General features: G+C 39.6%; 1 protein-coding gene and 1 pseudogene across 2 annotated transcripts; both read right to left on the bottom strand.

Moving 5' to 3' along the window:
- Positions 1 to 652: 652 nt before the first annotated feature.
- Positions 653 to 11,014, bottom strand: LOC136768715 (butyrophilin subfamily 2 member A2-like; annotated as a pseudogene).
- Positions 11,015 to 12,984: 1,970 nt separating this feature from the next.
- Positions 12,985 to 22,404, bottom strand: LOC136768720 (butyrophilin subfamily 1 member A1-like). Of its 2 annotated transcripts, XM_066723056.1 has the most exons (9): positions 22,132 to 22,404; positions 19,283 to 19,593; positions 18,669 to 18,788; positions 18,311 to 18,337; positions 17,727 to 17,762; positions 17,588 to 17,614; positions 17,342 to 17,368; positions 14,933 to 14,959; positions 12,985 to 14,622 (listed from the first exon to the last, which is right to left on the bottom strand). In XM_066723056.1, exons 2-9 carry the CDS (start codon positions 19,584 to 19,586, stop codon positions 14,528 to 14,530), a joined length of 663 nt encoding a protein of 220 aa, XP_066579153.1. In that variant the 5' UTR covers positions 19,587 to 19,593; positions 22,132 to 22,404; the 3' UTR covers positions 12,985 to 14,527. The 2 variants fall into 2 exon arrangements, with proteins under 2 accessions (XP_066579153.1, XP_066579154.1); XM_066723057.1 differs by lacking the exon at positions 17,727 to 17,762 and having other exon boundaries at positions 22,132 to 22,403.
- Positions 22,405 to 23,122: the final 718 nt, after the last annotated feature.

Below are 23,122 nucleotides of genomic sequence, written 5' to 3'. Positions count from 1 at the left end.
AGCTTTCTATCTAGAAATATGAATAAAACAAGATGACACAGAAGATAAGAAAAGTTTAAAAATGTACCCATTTTGGCAACACTTTATAATTACAGTGTATTATCATAGTTGGTACTCTACTATCTACATCTTAGTTACTCATAAAAACAGTGTAATTATGCTTTTGTTAACATCTACTTAATTTGATTTGATTAAAATAATTAATGGTATATGTAAGTACAACATTTGTCTGGTAAAGATGCCTTTAGAGCTATATTGGGCATCATAGGCATAGGTTTAGGGGGGACGGGACCCACACACCCGCCACCAATGTTGAGAGAACCTTAAATTGTCCCCCCCACCATTGTATGCCCAGCTCCAAAGATGTAGGGGACAATCACCCATCCTCCCCATAATGGACATTTCTGAAACAAAACCTACGACCCTGCCGGGCATTGACTACATTATTTTAATTTATTGTTTCAAGAGCAAGCTGGTGTTCAGTCAAAAAACGTAGTTTCTCTTCTTCAGTCTTCTCACTGCTGCCAGCAGACAGATCAAAACTAAGAGCCCGGATTCCCCTTTGGAGAACACATGTGCGCAGTTCGCACTCCGATGTAGCCTACATGTGCTTTCCCTCTAATAAAATAATCATGTGAAATAATAACGACAGTTCTGGGTGGTGAAATAAACTTTTTATTACTATAAACAGATGGTTCTTTCAGGAAAATAGGGTGATGGGGCTGTCAAACGTGCATAACATTTAATTTTGTAATGATTTTCATGACTTTTCTGACTTTCCCCATTGACTTCCAGCAAAGCAGCTCCAGAGTTAGCACACCGGTGACATCACGGTATATTTCTCCATCTCTAATTCTGGTACACAGAATGAGCTAGACATGATAAGCTCAATCCACAGAATATGTTTCAATGTATAGAATAACCTGAGAAACTATGGAATTCCAATGGAGTTCCTCTTTAAATAATCAGAATGTTGAAATTAATATTTAATGCAGAAGAAAGGCACATCTAGTATTGTAGATATAAATAAGAGTACAGTCAAGTGTCAAAGAGGAGGAAATGTAATCAAGACGCAAAAGAGAGACAATCTATTCTTAGTTTTCCATTATTTACACACCTGTGAAAATGTCAATATACAGTCATTAAACATTCCAAACCACTCTGAGTTTACTCCTGTGTCTTGCCCAGAGCATCACAGAGATACAAATATTGGCAGTTTATTTCCTGCTTATGAAACATTAGAAAAACATGTATGCTTTTGTTTTTAGAAAACTGTCTTTGGGTTACACTTACACTTTATGCGTCTGATGTCTCTTGAATGACCTTGAGTGCAATACTGATCAAAAAGTGGATTCTTAATTTTTACAGCAAATTTTCCTTTTTTGCTTGACTGTTTTCTGTCAGACGGGCTATCAGACACTAACAGGGCTGTACTGTCTCGCTGGTTTTGTGTTCTGGGTCAGTCTTCTGTGGTGTTTCTGCTGCTGCGTTTGCATCTGCTGATTCATTACCATCAGTTAGGTCTTCTGAACTCTCAAATGGATTGCTGGCCTTGACTTCTTTTTCGGTTTCACATTTCCTTATGGAATCAGAATCAGCTGTACTGTGTATGTGCTCTGTGTCAATGGTCTGTGCTGTTTCTCCTGCTGTGCTCGTACCCGCTGACTTATCATCCACTGGTTCTCCTGAGATCAAGAATGGGTTTGTCTCCTGTGGAGCAGCTGCTGTTTGCGCTTCATTTGTGTTTTGCTCTGTGCCATCCTTGCAACTATGAGAGGCTTTATCTGTTTCATTTTTACTTAATATTGATTTTCCTAGTTTAGTAAACTGGGACTTTCCACTTAAGAGTTTCTCAGTGAAGGTGTCAGTGAAAGTGTAGATGTAAGACCTCTTCCCCACGTTGTAGAAGGAAACCTGCCCCCCCTCACAGTCCACAAACACCCCCACCTTCCTGAGCTTCAGACTCGGGAGCAGGGAAGTCTTGGTGGCAGCATCAACCTTCTGATTCCTTCAGTCTCAGAGCCCAGTATCCTCTCTCAGGGAACATGACTACATTCCCACCCCTCCCAGCAGACGCTTTAGTGACCATACCACTGAGTCTTCTCCCCCACTGTCACCTCCCAGTAGTGTCTCCCTGAGGTGAAGCCCTTCGTGCCCAGGACAGCAGGCAGTTGCTCAAATCTTTTCCCATTGTCTCAGACACTCTGACTCTCTCCCAGTGTCACAGTCTTTCCATCTTCAGACACCCTGAGGCTGTCCTGTGCGGTTTCAGGATCCAGAGTCACATCAACTGCAGACAAAGATATGATGTGTTAATACTTGACTTTACAGTTACGTTTAATTAATTGTTATAGGCATGATAAAGGAAATCAAATATAAGTAGTGCTAGTAGTAGTGACCAGGAATTCTTGTAATTCTAGTAATATTGGATTGGGGGTATTTATATGTGCAAAGTTATGCAGACATCGTTCCCCTGATTATAGGAGGAAGGTACCAACTTTTCCAAATTGTTAATTTTGTAAGAAGGTTTAGACCACAATACAAACTTAAATAGAAGTTAGAAAACACAAACAATGTTAAACACAGATGTCGTATGTTACCTGCAGAATCACAAATCCAGTTCCAAACTAGGAGAGTAAAAAAAATAAGATTGTCAAAATGCACTTCTGAAGGTTATAAGCTTTCAAGTTAATAACAAATATCAAATGAGATACAAATATGTCATGACTCTTTTGTTTCATTTTGCATGCGTAATATACAAGACTGCATATTCTTTTTTGCACATTTTTGTCTTCCAGAAATATGTAATTTAATATATTATTTTATGTTATTTCTCTTAATGAATGTCCTGTCTTCCTTGTTTTCAGAATTAGTTTTGTAGTGGACTTTTGAATGACAATGGCAGTTAACTCCAAGACGAAATGTAAATATAAAACAATTTTAGAGATTTTGATAAAATTTCAAACTGGTCAATATTGTAGCGACCCGGGGGTTCTCGCGCCGCAATGCAGCGATCTTACCGCATCCCTAAAAGGCCCAGGCCTCTTAGCGGGGCTCGAGATCGCTACACTAATCCCCCCTGTCATTACAGCGCGCCCTCACGCTGCTCTTCCATCTCTTCACTGAGAACGGCCTGACTCAGGCTCGTTTCGCACACTTCTGACACCTGTAGTTATGTTGGGTGTATTTTGATAAGAGCATTTTAGCTCTGAGCTGAAGCACTGATCTAAAGAAGACCTCTCCCCCCCAAAGTTATCAGATTTCCTTAAAGCGTGGGAATGGTTTACATCAAAGTGACAGTCGTGGGAGGATGGCACTGAGAACAGGCCAAATAGTTTGGAATCCTCCTGTCAGATGTCTGGGGAAGGGGGCCTGTAGGTAATAAAAACTCTTTGAAATGGACGAGAGCCGAAATCCCGACATAGAGCTACGAACCCGGGCCAACCGGCATTTCCAAAAGATGGCATGGATTGACATCAGTCATAAATCAACCCCCCCTCCAATAGGACACTGGGGGCTGAAACCGAAATCCAATCTCACAAACTCAAGAACCAATCACCTATTGATCTGACAGGCGTATAAAGGGTAGCGCACGGCATCTCCCTCACGCTCTCTCACCTGAACCAGAAACTCGCTGCCACAGCTCAACCTGTAGCTCTGTTGCCCGAACTGGAACCAGAAATCAACAAAGTCTTTGCCGGCAATAGAAGAGTTAAACTGGGAGAAGGAGATTTAGCCGTACGAAGAATTCTTTTAAAGAACTAATAAGTACGTAAGAGAGACCCTGCTTGCCAACAAGATTTTGTGTACAACCTTGGAGTCTTCAAACTAGTGGAAAATCTGTTTGGAAAAGACTCTGTTTCGCGAAACCCCCAACTTCCAGGTGCATCGACTGAGTGGAAGTTCTTGGACAAAGCCGAACCGGACTGCCTTTGTTACAAACCACACGGACCTCGTGCCGTGCGCTGTTATCTGAGCCCGAAGACAGAGAGGCCTCTCTGCGACGAAGTTCAGATAAGTTTAACAGTTTGGAGTTTGTGATTCATGACATTTGAGAAATCAATTAGAAATGTTAATCTGTGATTCATAACTCTAGAATGTGTAATATCATTTCGTTTTCTTAAATATAAATGTGTGTTGCATTAAACTGTTTTGTTGATAATTTTAGAAATAAAATCTGTCAACGCCGAGAAATATCTTCTCATTCCTATTTAACTGTTTAGTCTGAAATTGACACAAGTTAATAGACATTAGATTATTGGTGGCCCTGCCTATCCTTAATCATTGAATAATAATCAGTTAAGGGAAATTGTGGTAACAAGTAATGATAGGATCTTTCTCGGCACCTAAACGTAAATGAGACTGATATATATAACGAGAAGTTACCTGACATAAATACTAACCTGCGTAGTTATTTAATGTCTGACTAACAATACTAACGAGAGACTCACCTTCGTCTTACTAACCGGTATTGTAGTCAATGTGTTTATAACCTTTTTTGTTTAACGATTTGTGTGATATCATATGCGATCCCATGGTCTTTGATTTGGTCACGGAAGTGATTTGTCTTTAATTTGTTGATCTAGAGTTGAATTTTAATTAGTTTTTCCCTTTAGTATAATTAGTGTAGTGCTACATTTAGTCTTTGTTTTGAATACATTTGACAATTTATATCTTTGGAATTGGTGTCTGTGTCCAATTATTACAGAAATTGAGTTCTACAAGATTCCAGGATTCGTGATGAGGTGATACTATAAATTCACTTCTTTAATTTAAATTCATAAGTGTACCTTACGCTACACACCAATTGTAACGACCTTGGGTCTGGAGGACGATAACGAAATAAAGAAATGTAAAACAAAAGATTTCAAACAAAACCAAGACTTTATTGAAGATACAGGGAGGTACCTCAACTTTCCCTCCAAGCTATCTCTCCTCAGAAGGTCACTCTGGTCTGCTTTTGTCTACGCCTCTCTTTGAACTGTCCGAGCGGTGGGTCACCACCACCTAATATACCCCCCGGGCCACATGACTTCCACCCGCCAATCGCCGCTCCCCGGCGATACCATCCAGGAGACGGGGGAAGCCACATGACTCTCCACCTAACAATATCCCTCCCAAACCCAAAACAACAACACACAGACACATGCATTCACATATACACACATAAGCACAGACAGACCGACAGACAGGGTCCCCGAACCGACCCACCAACCCACGATACACACTTTAAGTTGATAACTACCTGAACTTGGGGTGTATCTTACAGCATCTGTGTATGTAAAACAAAAAACAATGTTTGAGATCTATTTTACCAAATAATTACCTTGTATCAATGTTAACCAATTACATTTTGAAATGCTTCATTCCATAGTCATATTTTTACATAATTCATAATTGCCATGATTATTGTTTCAGGTGGAATCATTGAAAGCCTCAGTTTTTGCTGGACACAATAGAGCACACTTCCTGAAGCATATCACATACATACCTAATAGACGTTTCTGATCTTCATTAACTACAAGAATTAGAAAATAGTTTTTGTTATAATTTTTGTTCCACATCTTGTATATATATGTATTTATACATGTAATAGTGAGGTTAGTAACATTAGTTAGTATGTAAGAGAGGTTACCCTTTTCGAGGCTTTGTAGCCGTTTCATTAGATGTTCTGTAATAAGTAAATACATTAAATTAGAAAGATTGTATTAATGCAAATATATTGGCACTGAAAGCAGCGGTTTTACCTGTGGGGAAATCTATTATGTACAACTCATGGTGACTGTCCATTTATAGGTACTCCGACCAGTTAAACATTTCTGATACAATACAGTACAATACTGGTTATTATAAACAAGTGTAATGATAATAAAGCATATTAAATATGTCCATGTACTATTCATTGTATCCCTCATTCATGCTGGCTGTCAAAGGAAGACAGAGGCCTGTATTGCAGGACTAAGTGTATAAAATTAGCCTATTACCGCAATGTAATTCAATCTGAACTTAGTAGAGCAAACTGCTCCCCACACCCCTTATTAAGGGACTGGTCATTTGGTGGGACAGAAACAGACATGGACTTACTGTCTTCATTCTTTTGGCTTGTCTGAATGATAAGATGGAATACATAAATATAAATTATAGATATAGATAGATAGAGCAATTTAAATACTATATTGGGAAAATAAATATATACACAAATAAATTAGCAAGACTTACTATACTCCTTAAGTTTCTGACGTTGGTCTAAAAAAATTAAAAATAAAAAAATAAAACTTTTGACAATGTATTAGTAATGTTGAGTAAAATATTATTATGATAATATTTATTTTCAATTTTATATGGTATTAACAATGAAAGTAAAGATATATAATACATTTGTGCACATACAGCACAACAAGATGACTACAGTACACTACCTTGGGGACTGATCTGATCAGAAATTAAACAATGACTGTTCCAGTCAGTCAGTATATATATATATATATCACTTTAATTTCAGTTGTGTTTGTGAAGTGGCAGGATATTTGGCATAACTGTATAGTGTACAAAGTGGCATAAACAAACTGAAACCTACCTCTTTTTTGGTCCCTAACATAAATCCCAGCTGCCAGGATGCACACCATGCCCAGAACAATAGATATTACAACCACAGACACATACATTCTCACTGGATGGGTGCTTTCAAAGAACTGATCTGCAAGCAAAACAAGTATTTATTCTGGGGCACAACCAGTAGAAAGAAACTATTTTTGTGCAGAAGTTGTTCTAAATAGTTCTTAATACAGAAGTTATTAGATACACAATGAGAGTCAATTGAAATGTATTTCCTTGTATGTGTCTCTGAAATGTACATCAAATTAACATCAATTTACATCAAGCAGTGAACAAGAACGGCACATGAACACTAAACGTCAATGCTTATCTTTAGTTGTAAAATGACACTTTTTAACACTACTAGTCTTTTATCATTTGTTTCCACATAGTGAAAGGTTATAGCACTGGATTAACACTGTGAGCAGACAAATCTGTTAACTTGAGACAATTAATGTATCAGTAAGTGTTATGTCACAGTATGCTGTGCAGCTTTTAAATATGAACATTGAGGAGGAGCAAGCCAAAAGACTGGTCCACTTTCTCACTCAGCCTCTTTGAGCTACTTGACCTACCGTTGATCTTGATCCCACATTCAAACTGCTGCTCCTGCTCCTGCTGTTTAACCACACAGTGCAGCCCCTCACTGCGGGCCCGGCTCACCAAGATGTGGCTCGCAATGCTGTAGGTGCTGTCTCTGTTCTGCTGTTTGGGCAGCTCTCTGTTGGCAGACACGTTGGCTCCTCTCTTGTCTGTCCAGAACATCTGTGGCTCAGGGTACCAGCCCTCAGAACTGCAGCTCAGCTGAACAGAGTCTTTCTCTTGCTTTAAAACTTCTATCATGGGTTTGGTGCCCTGGCCTGTGGATGTACAAGAGTTATTTGGTTCATTGGTACAATGTCAGATGTTCTACTTGACTGTAAACCTCTTTGTGGTTGATACTTTGTGAGGACTGGAACAGGTTGTCTCTTTGCAACATTTTGTTCTGAACAAGCAATATCTTGGCCAGTCTATGATGAGTTAACTATAGGACTATAAAACGTCCAGATACACTCTCTTACTAGTTGCGCATTGGTAGGAAAATCTACTCCCAAAAAGACACATTCAGCAACATTACATATAATCCCACCCACACACCATCACTTCTGTCCAAATTACCCCCCCTCAGATTCTCGAAAGAAGACTCAAGGTCTGCAGGGATTCTATTCAACACAGAGACACCAAAGCAAGGCCGATACTCACTTCTGACCACTAGGTTCAGCTGGGGCTCCTCGTACCAGCTCCCTGAGTTGACGTTACAGGTGTACTCCCCCTGGTCTGAGATCTTGACGTTCTTCAGCAGGAGAGAAGTGTTGCCTTTCTCCAGCTCTGGGAGGAACAATGCTACCCTGCCCTTGTACTGATTTCCTTCTGTCCCCATCCTTTCCTTGTAGTGGTAGAGGAAGTCAGTGAAGCTGACTTTGAACCAGCGCACCTCCATGGCCACGGCGCTCTGCTCAGGTGAGATGTGACAGAGGAGGACAACGTTGCTGCCCTCGTGAGCCACAATGGGGGCCAATGGGACGTTGACCTTAAACTCGTCTGCAAGTAATGAAAGAAGAGTGCTGAGTTAGTGGTCCAATAGGTGAGTGACCAATTGTGGTTCACACTGAGATAGTGCACCAGTGTGAGAGCGGTAATACTGTATATTATATTTCACCAAACTGAAAAAGAAAATACTTCAGATTTATTCATTGACGCGTCCCTGTGTTTCATTTGCAATCTACCAAAAAAAATTGAAAATAGTGAGAAGGCATCTTGAACTGAGATATCTTCCCAGTGCTTTCAATTTGTATATAACTGTAAATAACTGTATATAACTGTACTGACACTTGGGCATCTCTCTGGTCAGTGGGGGTGTAATCTATAGAAATACAGCAGCCTAATCCCCTGGGCTGCTCAGCACTGTTGCTCTTAAGCACTTTCTTATTAAACTATACATACTTATGCTCCTGCCTTGTTAGCCTTCTTTTGTTTTTACTGCAACTTCTCATACACCTACCCCTCCCTTTAGCACACTAGGACTTTATTGACAGAACTGTATTCTGTCTGCACATGTTAGCTCATTGTACTAGGATGTGTGCTTATTGAAATTAGTATTGATTGTATTTTAGCATTTTGTAATGTTTTGAAATGTTGTAAACTGCAAGTTGTCCTAGATAAGTGTGTCTGCTAAGAAATAAATGATAGTAATGATAACATTGTATTCATTTTGTGAATTCATTTCATGAAGTCACTGTCTTAACCCCCTAAAAAGGCAAAAGTCAGTCACACAGAACAGAGGGTGTAATATGGGGAGGTAGAGCTGGAAATAACAGGGATGTTAATGTATGTTTGTTTCATGTCTCTGTGCAGTCATATACACCTGCAAGAAAAGGGCAATAAAGATAAAGTGATGTACTTTGTACTTCTTTCCAACACCTGAGTTGATTACTTCTGCATATTTAGTTAAAGCATCAAGATTTCTGTTACATTGCTGAATACATCTGGTTTTAAATGTTGGAATTAGAATTTATAGTTGGAAAGGGGTGGGGTATAGTAGGTTGGGGGGTTATAATAGGGGAGGAATTTAGGATATGCTGGAAAAGATTTGAAGTTCTTCTGCCTCTTAAAGCCTGTTCTATTGTGTGTTCATTACAGCAGCTGTCTTTGCGTATGGAAATGTAATACAGCCTCATAAACATGTCTTTCTTATTTAAATATGGATTAGTATCCATAGTATCCATAGGTTTCTTGAACAGATTGCCTATGATTTTGCCTATGATTTTGAAGTGAGTGTTGACATATTTTTTAAATGTTATTCCATCGCCTTTTTCCCTCACTTTTGACCTTTCCATATTACAGTGTGTGGCTGTTTCTACATTGCTCCTCTACTGTGCCAACCTTTGACCTTTCCTTAAGATTTGTGTGTGAATGTTGTAGCTGTTCATACTTTGGTTGTGTCCCTATAATGACGGTTTGCTTTCACCAACTATATTACTCCTGAATACTACTACTGCACCATACGCTCAGTATCAAGACTCTGTGTCAAGTAATCATGAAAATATGTTCTGTAGTTCCTTATATTGGGAGTGAACTGAGATACTCACTCTTTTTCTCTTCCTGCCCTCCTGAGGGGGAGCATAGGTGGCCGATGAGCAAAGCCAGACCCTTGATGAAGATCCCCATCATGAACCTGTCAGAGAACACAGTCAGGCTCTGTTTGTCACACAGCTTAAACCAACTGTGTGAGACTGATATCAGTCCAATTGGCAGCATATGTGCAAGAGTGACAAATAAAAGTACCTTGAGATCTCCTATGGCGTAAGAACTGACTTCTCAGACCATTAATGCAAATAAGGCACCAGTCTGCAGATTCGAACCCCCTTCTGTTTAATGGCTCATTCTGCTTATTATCATCATCATCATCATTTACACAACAAGAGTAAGGTGCTAAACAATAGAGTTATTACATTGAAACACATTATATTAGCATGTGATACAGTATGTACATGCTCCTAATACAGCAAATAATACATTCCGGATCATTTTAGCAGGCAGTTGTGTTAATACATAGCCAAAATCCATAATGAAGGAATTAAACCACTTTTGCCATTAATACAATGATCAGCTGTAACTGAAATATGAGATCTGCAACTGAAAACCTACATCAGCACAAATGACAGAAAAGCTCTAATTTCACATTGTGTATTTGTGTAAGAGACAATAATATCATATTCCCTCAGGATTGTGAGATATTAAACCAGCTCAGAGCAGCTATAAGGTTATACTGTAGAAGGCATGTGCATAATCACAGAGATGTGGTCATGTGTCTAAAGAGTCTAGTGGACACAGAGAAACAACACAGAGGCAAGTCCACTGAGGTCTGAGCTGAATCTGATGCCCTCATTGACACTGGGCATACAGTGGACACAGGTCCCTACACACAACAGCAGCAATACTCACCCTTTCTTTGGGCTTAACCTCTTCACTAGAGAGGCGTATCTATAGAACTGCACAGCGCTGTCAGCACTGCTCCAACAACCAACAACACAAACACTGAGTTGGCTCCCGATCTAAGAGAATCAGGAGAAATTACAAACTACATTATTAAGAGTAAATTTGCTTACCTCAATGAAGTCTGCCTGTTACTTCAAAATGGACTTTCACTCTGCCAGCGATGGTGAATCCAAGGTTAGCCGCTATTCAGAGTGAGTTCTGGCCTGCGTGGATCTCAGATTAGTTACTGCAGCTGAATCAAACCCATTCAGCAAGCAAGTGAACTTCAGATCTGAATATATCAGACAGCAGGACAATTATTTCTGAATTAAAATTCAAAATTAAAGTATTCTTCTTCCTGCAAAATGGACGACAGGCAGAAACACTTTCGCTTTCATGAAAGCAAAGTCCAGTTCTTGTAGCTACCAATTTGAGTTTAATCAGTAACCACAGAGATAGATAACTGGCCTTTGACAAGGTCTGGTTTGAAAACAGTCTTATCAGGTACGTTTGAAGAGAAAGTGTAAAGGGTTCGGAGGATCCTGGCCCAATCCTAATCCACAAAACATTTACAGTGGTATGTTAAACTTACACTTAGGAAATCCGCCCAATGCCCTTTCTAAATTTGCACATAACACATTGAGCAGTGGAATTAAGAGTCCATAAAATCAGTTTCTAATACATATATTATTCTGGAATTTTAAAAAAGGATGCGGGGGAAAATATATAAATCCTATCCTGCCTTTGTCCTTGGTGTGCTGTTACTCCTAACTTGGTTATCAGCAGCTCACATTCCTTTCTTGCAACATATAATCTGCAAATATACCTTCCAATGCAGCAATTCAGAGGTTAATGATTATTATTCATGAGTACTGATTATAATATTAATGAAGGCTTAGTTTAGAATGCTAATGAAATCACTGCTGGTTATTGGAAATAACCATTCAGACACTGTTTGTAAAATGTAAAACCTCTAGAGGGTATGTCCCAGAGGGGATATAAAAGCTGTGTACTACCTCAAAACTCTTGGGGAACAGTGTCATGCTGGCCTAAAATCCTTTGAGTTCTGTGTTGCTCTGTTCCTTCTGTGCACAAAATAAATTCTGGTTAGAACTCCCGACTCTAAAACTTTCTTCCACCACAATCCTTACTATTTTAATGCTGGTATGAAATTAATTGTAGTGGTTAACACAATTTGAGTTGCACTGAATGGTGGTGGTGGGTTTCCTAGGTAATAAATGCCGGTGGCCGGGTCCTGGCCGATTCCAGGACATAATACAACTTGACACCACACCGATTCTGGCAAATCCTGTCGTACTGATTCTAGGCTGTAATACAATTTGACATTGGGCCGATTCCGGCAACTGGCATCGGGACGACTTGATGCTGGAATCAGGCCATTAGTGGGCTAGAATCAGTGTGCTGTCTGGGAGAGAAGTGTGCAGTGTGAAATGAAATGGATGGCACAACAGCATGTGTTTCAGAAGATGTCCTTGGGCAGGGGTCATAAGGGTTATAGCCTTGAACGATGTGGATTAGCAAGGGCTAATGACAAATATGAAGGGTAGGAATTCATAGGAACCAATAATTGTTAATTTGGATTAGTTATTATTAATAAATATAATAATAATACAATTATTTAAAAATGTTTTCTTAAAGGTTTATTTACAAAATGAATATATATTACAGCAGGATTTGAGAAATTACAGAAAGTACCTTTCAGCTTTCTATCTAGAAATATGAATAAAACAAGATGACACAGAAGATAAGAAAAGTTTAAAAATGTACCCATTTTGGCAACACTTTATAATTACAGTGTATTATCATAGTTGGTACTCTACTATCTACATCTTAGTTACTCATAAGAACAGTGTAATTATGCTTTTGTTAACATCTACTTAATTTGATTTGATTAAAATAATTAATGGTATATGTAAGTACAACATTTGTCTGGTAAAGATGCCTTTAGAGCTATATTGGGCATCATAGGCATAGGTTTAGGGGGGACGGGACCCACACACCCGCCACCAATGTTGAGAGAACCTTAAATTGTCCCCCCCACCATTGTATGCCCAGCTCCAAAGATGTAGGGGACAATCACCCATCCTCCCCATAATGGACATTTCTGAAACAAAACCTACGACCCTGCCGGGCATTGACTACATTATTTTAATTTATTGTTTCAAGAGCAAGCTGGTGTTCAGTCAAAAAACGTAGTTTCTCTTCTTCAGTCTTCTCACTGCTGCCAGCAGACAGATCAAAACTAAGAGCCCGGATTCCCCTTTGGAGAACACATGTGCGCAGTTCGCACTCCGATGTAGCCTACATGTGCTTTCCCTTTAATAAAATAATCATGTGAAATAATAACGACAGTTCTGGGTGGTGAAATAAACTTTTTATTACTATAAACAGATGGTTCTTTCAGGAAAATAGGGTGATGGGGCTGTCAAACGTGCATAACATTTAATTTTGTAATGATTTTCATGACTTTTCTGACTTTCCCCATTGACTTCCAGCAAAGCAGCTCCAGAGTTAGCACACCGGTGACATCACGGTATATTTCTCCATCTCTAATTCTGGTACACAGAATGAGCTAGACATGATAAGCTCAATCCACAGAATATGTTTCAATGTATAGAATAACCTGAGAAACTATGGAATTCCAATGGAGTTCCTCTTTAAATAATCAGAATGTTGAAATTAATATTTAATGCAGAAGAAAGGCACATCTAGTATTGTAGATATAAATAAGAGTACAGTCAAGTGTCAAAGAGGAGGAAATGTAATCAAGACGCAAAAGAGAGACAATCTATTCTTAGTTTTCCATTATTTACACACCTGTGAAAATGTCAATATACAGTCATTAAACATTCCAAACCACTCTGAGTTTACTCCTGTGTCTTGCCCAGAGCATCACAGAGATACAAATATTGGCAGTTTATTTCCTGCTTATGAAACATTAGAAAAACATGTATGCTTTTGTTTTTAGAAAACTGTCTTTGGGTTACACTTACACTTTATGCGTCTGATGTCTCTTGAATGACCTTGAGTGCAATACTGATCAAAAAGTGGATTCTTAATTTTTACAGCAAATTTTCCTTTTTTGCTTGACTGTTTTCTGTCAGACGGGCTATCAGACACTAACAGGGCTGTACTGTCTCGCTGGTTTTGTGTTCTGGGTCAGTCTTCTGTGGTGTTTCTGCTGCTGCGTTTGCATCTGCTGATTCATTACCATCAGTTAGGTCTTCTGAACTCTCAAATGGATTGCTGGCCTTGACTTCTTTTTCGGTTTCACATTTCCTTATGGAATCAGAATCAGCTGTACTGTGTATGTGCTCTGTGTCAATGGTCTGTGCTGTTTCTCCTGCTGTGCTCGTACCCGCTGACTTATCATCCACTGGTTCTCCTGAGATCAAGAATGGGTTTGTCTCCTGTGGAGCAGCTGCTGTTTGCGCTTCATTTGTGTTTTGCTCTGTGCCATCCTTGCAACTATGAGAGGCTTTATCTGTTTCATTTTTACTTAATATTGATTTTCCTAGTTTAGTAAACTGGGACTTTCCACTTAAGAGTTTCTCAGTGAAGGTGTCAGTGAAAGTGTAGATGTAAGACCTCTTCCCCACGTTGTAGAAGGAAACCTGCCCCCCCTCACAGTCCACAAACACCCCCACCTTCCTGAGCTTCAGACTCGGGAGCAGGGAAGTCTTGGTGGCAGCATCAACCTTCTGATTCCTTCAGTCTCAGAGCCCAGTATCCTCTCTCAGGGAACATGACTACATTCCCACCCCTCCCAGCAGACGCTTTAGTGACCATACCACTGAGTCTTCTCCCCCACTGTCACCTCCCAGTAGTGTCTCCCTGAGGTGAAGCCCTTCGTGCCCAGGACAGCAGGCAGTTGCTCAAATCTTTTCCCATTGTCTCAGACACTCTGACTCTCTCCCAGTGTCACAGTCTTTCCATCTTCAGACACACTGAGGCTGTCCTGTGCGGTTTCAGGATCCAGAGTCACATCAACTGCAGACAAAGATATGATGTGTTAATACTTGACTTTACAGTTACGTTTAATTAATTGTTATAGGCATGATAAAGGAAATCAAATATAAGTAGTGCTAGTAGTAGTGACCAGGAATTCTTGTAATTCTAGTAATATTGGATTGGGGGTATTTACATGTGCAAAGTTATGCAGACATCGTTCCCCTGATTATAGGAGGAAGGTACCAACTTTTCCAAATTGTTAATTTTGTAAGAAGGTTTAGACCACAATACAAACTTAAATAGAAGTTAGAAAACACAAACAATGTTAAACACAGATGTCGTATGTTACCTGCAGAATCACAAATCCAGTTCCAAACTAGGAGAGTAAAAAAAATAAGATTGTCAAAATGCACTTCTGAAGGTTATAAGCTTTCAAGTTAATAACAAATATCAAATGAGATACAAATATGTCATGACTCTTTTGTTTCATTTTGCATGCGTAATATACAAGACTGCATATTCTTTTTTGCACATTTTTGTCTTCCAGACATATGTAATTTAATATATTATTTTATGTTATTTCTCTTAATGAATGTCCTGTCTTCCTTGTTTTCAGAATTAGTTTTGTAGTGGACTTTTGAATGACAATGGCAGTTAACTCCAAGACGAAATGTAAATATAAAACAATTTTAGAGATTTTGATAAAATTTCAAACTGGTCAATATTGTAGCGACCCGGGGGTTCTCGCGCCGCAATGCAGCGATCTTACCGCATCTCTAAAAGGCCCAGGCCTCTTAGCGGGGCTCGAGATCGCTACACTAATCCCCCCTGTCATTACAGCGCGCCCTCACGCTGCTCTTCCATCTCTTCACTGAGAACGGGCTGACTCAGGCTCGTTTCCCACACTTCTGACACCTGTAGCGTTATGTTGGGTGTATTTTGATAAGAGCATTTTAGCTCTGAGCTGAAGCACTGATCTAAAGAAGACCTCTCCCCCCCAAAGTTATCAGATTTCCTTAAAGCGTGGGAATGGTTTACATCAAAGTGACAGTCGTGGGAGGATGGCACTGAGAATAGGCCAAATAGTTTGGAATCCTCCTGTCAGATGTCTGGGGAAGGGGGCCTGTAGGTAATAAAAACTATTTGAAATGGACGAGAGCCGAAATACCCGACATAGAGCTACGAACCCGGGCCAACCGGCATTTCCAAAAGATGGCATGGATTGACATCAGTCATAAATCAACCCCCCCTCCAATAGGACACTGGGGGCTGAAACCGAAATCCAATCTCACAAACTCAAGGGTAGCGCACGGCATCTCCCTCACGCTCTCTCACCTGAACCAGAAACTCGCTGCCACAGCTCAACCTGTAGCTCTGTTGCCCGAACTGGAACCAGAAATCAACAAAGTCTTTGCCGGCAACAGAATAGTTAAACTGGGAGAAGGAGATTTAACCGTACGAAGAATTCTTTTAAAGAACTAATAAGTACGTAAGAGAGACCCTGCTTGCCAAGAAGATTTTGTGTACAACCTTGGAGTCTTCAAACTAGTGGAAAATCTGTTTGGAAAAGACTCTGTTTCACGAAACCCCCAACTTCCAGGTGCATCGACTGAGTGGAAGTTCTTGGACAAAGCCGAACCGGACTGCCTTTGTTCCAAACCACACGAACCTCGTGCCGTGCGCTGTTATCTGAGCCCGAAGACAGAGAGGCCTCTCTGCGACCAAGTTCAGATAAGTTTAACAGTTTGGAGTTTGTGATTCATGACATTTGAGAAATCAATTAGAAATGTTAATCTGTGATTCATAACTCAGTTAAGGGAAATTGTGGTAACAAGTAATGATAGGATCTTTCTCGGCACCTAAACGTAAATGAGACTGATATATATAACGAGAAGTTACCTGACATAAATACTAACCTGCGTAGTTATTTAATGTCTGACTAACAATACTAATGAGAGACTCACCTCCGTCTTACCAACCGGTATTGTAGTCAATGTGTTTATAACCTTTTTTGTTTAACGATTTGTGTGATATCATATGCGATCCCATGGTCTTTGATTTGGTCACGGAAGTGATTTGTCTTTAATTTGTTGATCTAGAGTTGAATTTTAATTAGTTTTTCCCTTTAGTATAATTAGTGTAGTGCTACATTTAGTCTTTGTTTTGAATAAATTTGACAATTTATATCTTTGGAATTGGTGTCTGCGTCCAATTATTACAGAAATTGAGATCTACAAGATTCCAGGATTCGTGATGAGGTGATACTATAAATTCACTTCTTTAATTTAAATTCATAAGTGTACCTTACGCTACACACCAATTGTAACGACCTCGGGTCTGGAGGACGATAACGAAATAAAGAAATGTAAAACAAAAGATTTCAAACAAAACCAAGACTTTATTGAAGATACAGGGAGGTACCTCAACTTTCCCTCCAAGCTATCTCTCCTCAGAAGGTCACTCTGGTCTGCTTTTGTCTACGCCTCTCTTTGAACTGTCCGAGCGGTGGGTCACCACCACCTAATATACCCCCCGGGCCACATGACTTCCACCCGCCAATCGCCGCTCCCCGGCGATACCATCCAGGAGACGGGGGAAGCCACATGACTCTCCACCTAACAATATCCCTCCCAAACCCAAAACAACAACACACAGACACATGCATTCACATATACACACATAAGCACAGACAGACCGACAGACAGGGTCCCCGAACCGACCCACCAACCCACGATATACACTTTAAGTTGATAACTACCTGAACTTGGGGTGTATCTTACAGCATCTGTGTATGTAAAACAAAAAACAATGTTTGAGATCTATTTTACCAAATAATTACCTTGTATCAATGTTAACCAATTACATTTTGAAATGCTTCATTCCATAGTCATATTTTTACATAATTCATAATTGCCATGATTATTGTTTCAGGTGGAATCATTGAAAGCCTCAGTTTTTGCTGGACACAATAGAGCACACTTCCTGAAGCATATCACATACATACCTAATAGACGTTTCTGATCTTCATTAACTACAAGAATTAGAAAATAGTTTTTGTTATAATTTTTGTTCCACATCTTGTATATATATGTATTTATACATGTTGAGGTTAGTAACATTAGTTACTATGTAAGAGAGGTTACCCTTTTCGAGGCTTTGTAGCCATTTCATTAGATGTTCTGTAATAAGTAAATACATTAAATTAGAAAGATTGTATTAATGCAAATATATTGGCACTGAAAGCAGCGGTTTTACCTGTGGGGAAATCTATTATGTACAACTCATGGTGACTGTCCATTTATAGGTACTCCGACCAGTTAAACATTTCTGATACAATACAGTACAATACTGGTTATTATAAACAAGTGTAATGATAATAAAGCATATTAAATATGTCCATGTACTATTCATTGTATCCCTCATTCATGCTGGCTGTCAAAGGAAGACAGAGGCCTGTATTGCAGGACTAAGTGTATAAAATTAGCCTATTACCGCAATGTAATTCAATCTGAACTTAGTAGAGCAAACTGCTCCCCACACCCCTTATTAAGGGACTGGTCATTTGGTGGGACAGAAACAGACATGGACTTACTGTCTTCATTCTTTTGGCTTGTCTGAATGATAAGATGGAATACATAAATATAAATTATAGATATAGATAGATAGAGCAATTTAAATACTATATTGGGAAAATAAATATATACACAAATAAATTAGCAAGACTTACTATACTCCTTAAGTTTCTGACGTTGGTCTAAAAAAATAAAAAATAAAAAAATAAAACTTTTGACAATTTATTAGTAATGTTGAGTAAAATAATATTATGATAATATTTATTTTCAATTTTATATGGTATTAACAATGAAAGTAAAGATATATAATACATTTGTGCACATACAGCACAACAAGATGACTACAGTACACTACCTTGGGGACTGATCTGATCAGAAATTAAACAATGACTGTTCCAGTCAGTCAGTATATATATATATATATCACTTTAATTTCAGTTGTGTTTGTGAAGTGGCAGGATATTTGGCATAACTGTGTAGTGTAAATAGCGGCATAAACAAACTGAAACCTACCTCTTTTTTGGTCCCAAACATAAATCCCAGCTGCCAGGATGCACACCAGGCCCAGTACAATAGATATTACAACAACAGACACATACATTGTCACTGGATGGGTGCTTTCAAAGAACTGATCTGCAAGCAAAACATGTATTTATTCTGGGGCACAACCAGTAGAAAGAATCAATTCTTGTGCAGAAGTTGTTCTAAATAGTTCTTAATACAGAAGTTATTAGATACACAATGATAGTCAATTGAAATGTATTTCCTTGTATGTGTCTCTGTTAGAAATGTACATCAAATTAACATCAATTTACATCAAGAAGTGAACAAGAACGGCACATGAACACTAAACTTCAATGCTTATCTTTAGTTGTAAAATGACCCATGTTACATATTGAACACTTTTTAACACTACTAGTCTTTTATCATTTGTTTCCACATAGTGAAAGGTTATAGCACTGGATTAACACTGTGAGCAGACAAATCTGTTAACTTGAGACAATTAATGTATCAGTAAGTGTTATGTCACAGTATGCTGTGCAGCTTTTAAATATGAACATTGAGGAGGAGCAAGCCAAAAGACTGGTCCACTTTCTCACTCAGCCTCTTTGAGCTACTTGACCTACCGTTGATTTTGATCCCACATTCAAAGTGCTGCTCCTGCTCCTGCTGTTTCACCACACAGTGCAGCCCCTCACTGCGGGCCCGGCTCACCAGGATGTGGCTCGCAATGCTGTAGGTGCTGTCTCTGCTCTGCTGTTTGGGCAGCTCTCTGTTGGCAGACACGTTGGCCCCTATCTTGTCTGTCCAGAACATCTGCGGCTCAGGGTATAGTAGTATAGTATACTCACTCTTTTCCTCTTCCTGCCCTCCTGAGGGGGAGCACAGGAGGCCGATGAGCAAAGCCAGACCCCTGATGAAGATCCCCATCGTGAACCTGTCAGAGAACATAGTCAGGCTCTGTCTGTCACACAGCTTAAACCAACTGTGTGAGACTGATATCAGTCCAATTGGCAGCATATGTGCAAGAGTGACAAATAAAAGTACCTTGAGATCTCCTATGGCGTAAGAACTGACATCTCAGACCATTAATGCAAATAAGGCACCAGTTTGCAGATTCAAACCCCCTGTTGAATGGTTCATTCTGCTTATTATCATCATCATCATTTACACAACAAGTGTAAGGTGCTAAACAATAGAGTTATTACATTGAAACACATTATATTGGCATGTGATACAGTGCATCCGGAAAATATTCACAGCGCTTCACTTTTTCCACATTTTGTTATGTTACAGCCTTATTCCAAAATTGATTAAATTCATTATTTTCCTCAAAATTCTACAAACAATACCACATAATGACAACATGAAATAAGTTTGCTTGAAATCTTTGCAAATGTATTAAAAATTAAAAACAAAAAAAGCACTTGTACATAAGTATTCACAGCCTTTGCCATGACACTCAAAATTGAGCTCAGGTGCATCCTGTTTCCACTGATCATCCTTGAGATGTTTCTACAACTTGATTGGAGTCCACCTGGTAAATTCAGTTGATTGGGCATGATTTGGAAAGGCACACACCTGTCTATATAAGGTCCCACAGTTAACAGTGCATGTCAGAGCACAAACCAAGCCGTGAAGTCCAAGGAATTGTCTGTAGACCTCCGAGACAGGATTGTATCGAGGCACAGATCTGGGGAAGGGTACAGAAAAATGTCTGCAGCATTGAAGGTCCCAATGAGCACAGTGGACTCCATCATCCGTAAATGGAAGAAGTCTGGAACCGCCTGGACTCTTCCTAGAGCTGGCCACCCGGCCAAACTGAGCGATCAGGGGAGAAGGGCCTTAGTCAGGGAGGTGACCAAGAACCCGATGGTCACTCTGACAGAGCTCCAGCATGTCTCTGTGGAGAGAGGAGAACCTTCCAGAAGAACAACCATCTCTGCAGCACTCCACCAATCAGGCCTGTATGGTAGAGTGGCCAGACAGAAGCCACTCCTCAGTAAAAGGCACATGACAGCCTGCCTGGAGTTTGCCAAAAGGCACCTGAAGGACACTCAGACCATGAGAAACAAAATTCTCTGGTCTGATGAAACACAGATTGAACTCATGTCTGGAGGAAACCAGGCACCGCTCATCACCTGGCCAATACCATCCCTACAGTGAAGCATGGTGGTGGCAGCATCATGCTGTGGCGATGTTTTTCAGCGGCAGGAACTGGGAGACTAGTCAGGATCAAGGGAAAGATGAATGCAGCAATGTACAGAGACATCCTTGATGAAAACCTGCTCCAGAGCGCTCTGGACCTTTAGACTGCGGTGAAGGTTCATCTTCCAACAGGACAACCATCCTAACACACAGCCAAGATAACAAAGGAGTGGCTACAGGACAACTCTGTGAATGTCCTTGAGTGGCCCAGCCAGAGCCCAGACTTGAACCCGATTGAACATCTCTGGAGAGATCTGAAAATGGCTGTGCACCAACGCTCCCCATCCAACCTGATGGAGCTTGAGAGGTCCTGCAAAGAAGAATGGGAGAAACTGCCCAAAAATAGGTGTGCCAAGCTTGTAGCATCATACTCAAAAAGACTTGAGGCTGTAATTGGTGCCAAAGGTTCTTCAACAAAGTATTGAGTAAAGGCTGTGAATACTTATGTACATGTGCTTTTCTTGTTTTTTATTTTTAATAACTTTGCAAAGATTTCAAACAAACTTCTTTCACATTGTCATTATAGGGTATTGTTTATAGAATTTTGAGGAAAATAATTAATTTAATCCATTATGGAATTAGGCTGTAACATAACAAAATGTGGAAAAAGTGAAGTGCTGTGAATACTTTCTGGATGCACTGTATGTACATGCTCCTAATACAGCAAATAATACATTCCGGATCATTTTAGCAGGCAGTTGTGTTAATACATAGCCAAAATCCATAATGAAGGAATTAAACCACTTTTGCCATTAATACAATGATCAGCTGTAACTGAAATATGAGATCTGCAACTGAAAACCTACATCAGCACAAATGACAGAAAAGCTCTAATTTCACATTGTGTATTTGTGTAAGAGACAATAATATCATATTCCCTCAGGATTGTGAGATATTAAACCAGCTCAGAGCAGCTATAAGGTTATACTGTAGAAGGCATGTGCATAATCACAGAGATGTGGTCATGTGTCTAAAGAGTCTAGTGGACACAGAGAAACAACACAGAGGCAAGTCCACTGAGGTCTGAGCTGAATCTGATGCCCTCATTGACACTGGGCATACAGTGGACACAGGTCCCTACACACAACAGCAGCAATACTCACCCTTTCTTTGGGCTTAACCTCTTCACTAGAGAGGCGTATCTATAGAACTGCACAGCGCTGTCAGCACTGCTCCAACAACCAACAACACAAACACTGAGTTGGCTCCCGATCTAAGAGAATCAGGAGAAATTACAAACTACATTATTAAGAGTAAACTTGCTTACCTTAATGAAGTCTGCCTGTTACTTCAAAATGGACTTTCACTCTGCCAGCGATGGTGAATCCAAGGTTAGCCGCTATTCAGAGTGAGTTCTGGCCTGCGTGGATCTCAGATTAGTTACTGCAGCTGAATCAAACCCATTCAGCAAGCAAGTGAACTTCAGATCTGAATATATCAGACAGCAGGACAATTATTTCTGAATTAAAATTCAAAATTAAAGTATTCTTCTTCCTGCAAAATGGACGACAGGCAGAAACACTTTCGCTTTCATGAAAGCAAAGTCCAGTTCTTGTAGCTACCAATTTGAGTTTAATCAGTAACCACAGAGATAGATAACTGGCCTTTGACAAGGTCTGGTTTGAAAACAGTCTTATCAGGTACGTTTGAAGAGAAAGTGTAAAGGGTTCGGAGGATCCTGGCCCAATCCTAATCCACAAAACATTTACAGTGGTATGTTAAACTTACACTTAGGAAATCCGCCCAATGCCCTTTCTAAATTTGCACATAACACATTGAGCAGTGGAATTAAGAGTCCATAAAATCAGTTTCTAATACATATATTATTCTGGAATTTTAAAAAAGGATGCGGGGGAAAATATATAAATCCTATCCTGCCTTTGTCCTTGGTGTGCTGTTACTCCTAACTTGGTTATCAGCAGCTCACATTCCTTTCTTGCAACATATAATCTGCAAATATACCTTCCAATGCAGCAATTCAGAGGTTAATGATTATTATTCATGAGTACTGATTATAATATTAATGAAGGCTTAGTTTAGAATGCTAATGAAATCACTGCTGGTTATTGGAAATAACCATTCAGACACTGTTTGTAAAATGTAAAACCTCTAGAGGGTATGTCCCAGAGGGGATATAAAAGCTGTGTACTACCTCAAAACTCTTGGGGAACAGTGTCATGCTGGCCTAAAATCCTTTGAGTTCTGTGTTGCTCTGTTCCTTCTGTGCACAAAATAAATTCTGGTTAGAACTCCCGACT

Source organism: Amia ocellicauda, chromosome 14 (genome assembly GCF_036373705.1).
Source record: "Amia ocellicauda isolate fAmiCal2 chromosome 14, fAmiCal2.hap1, whole genome shotgun sequence".
Classification (NCBI taxonomy): Eukaryota; Metazoa; Chordata; class Actinopteri; order Amiiformes; family Amiidae; genus Amia; species Amia ocellicauda.
This window is presented reverse-complemented; position numbering and strand designations above follow the sequence as displayed.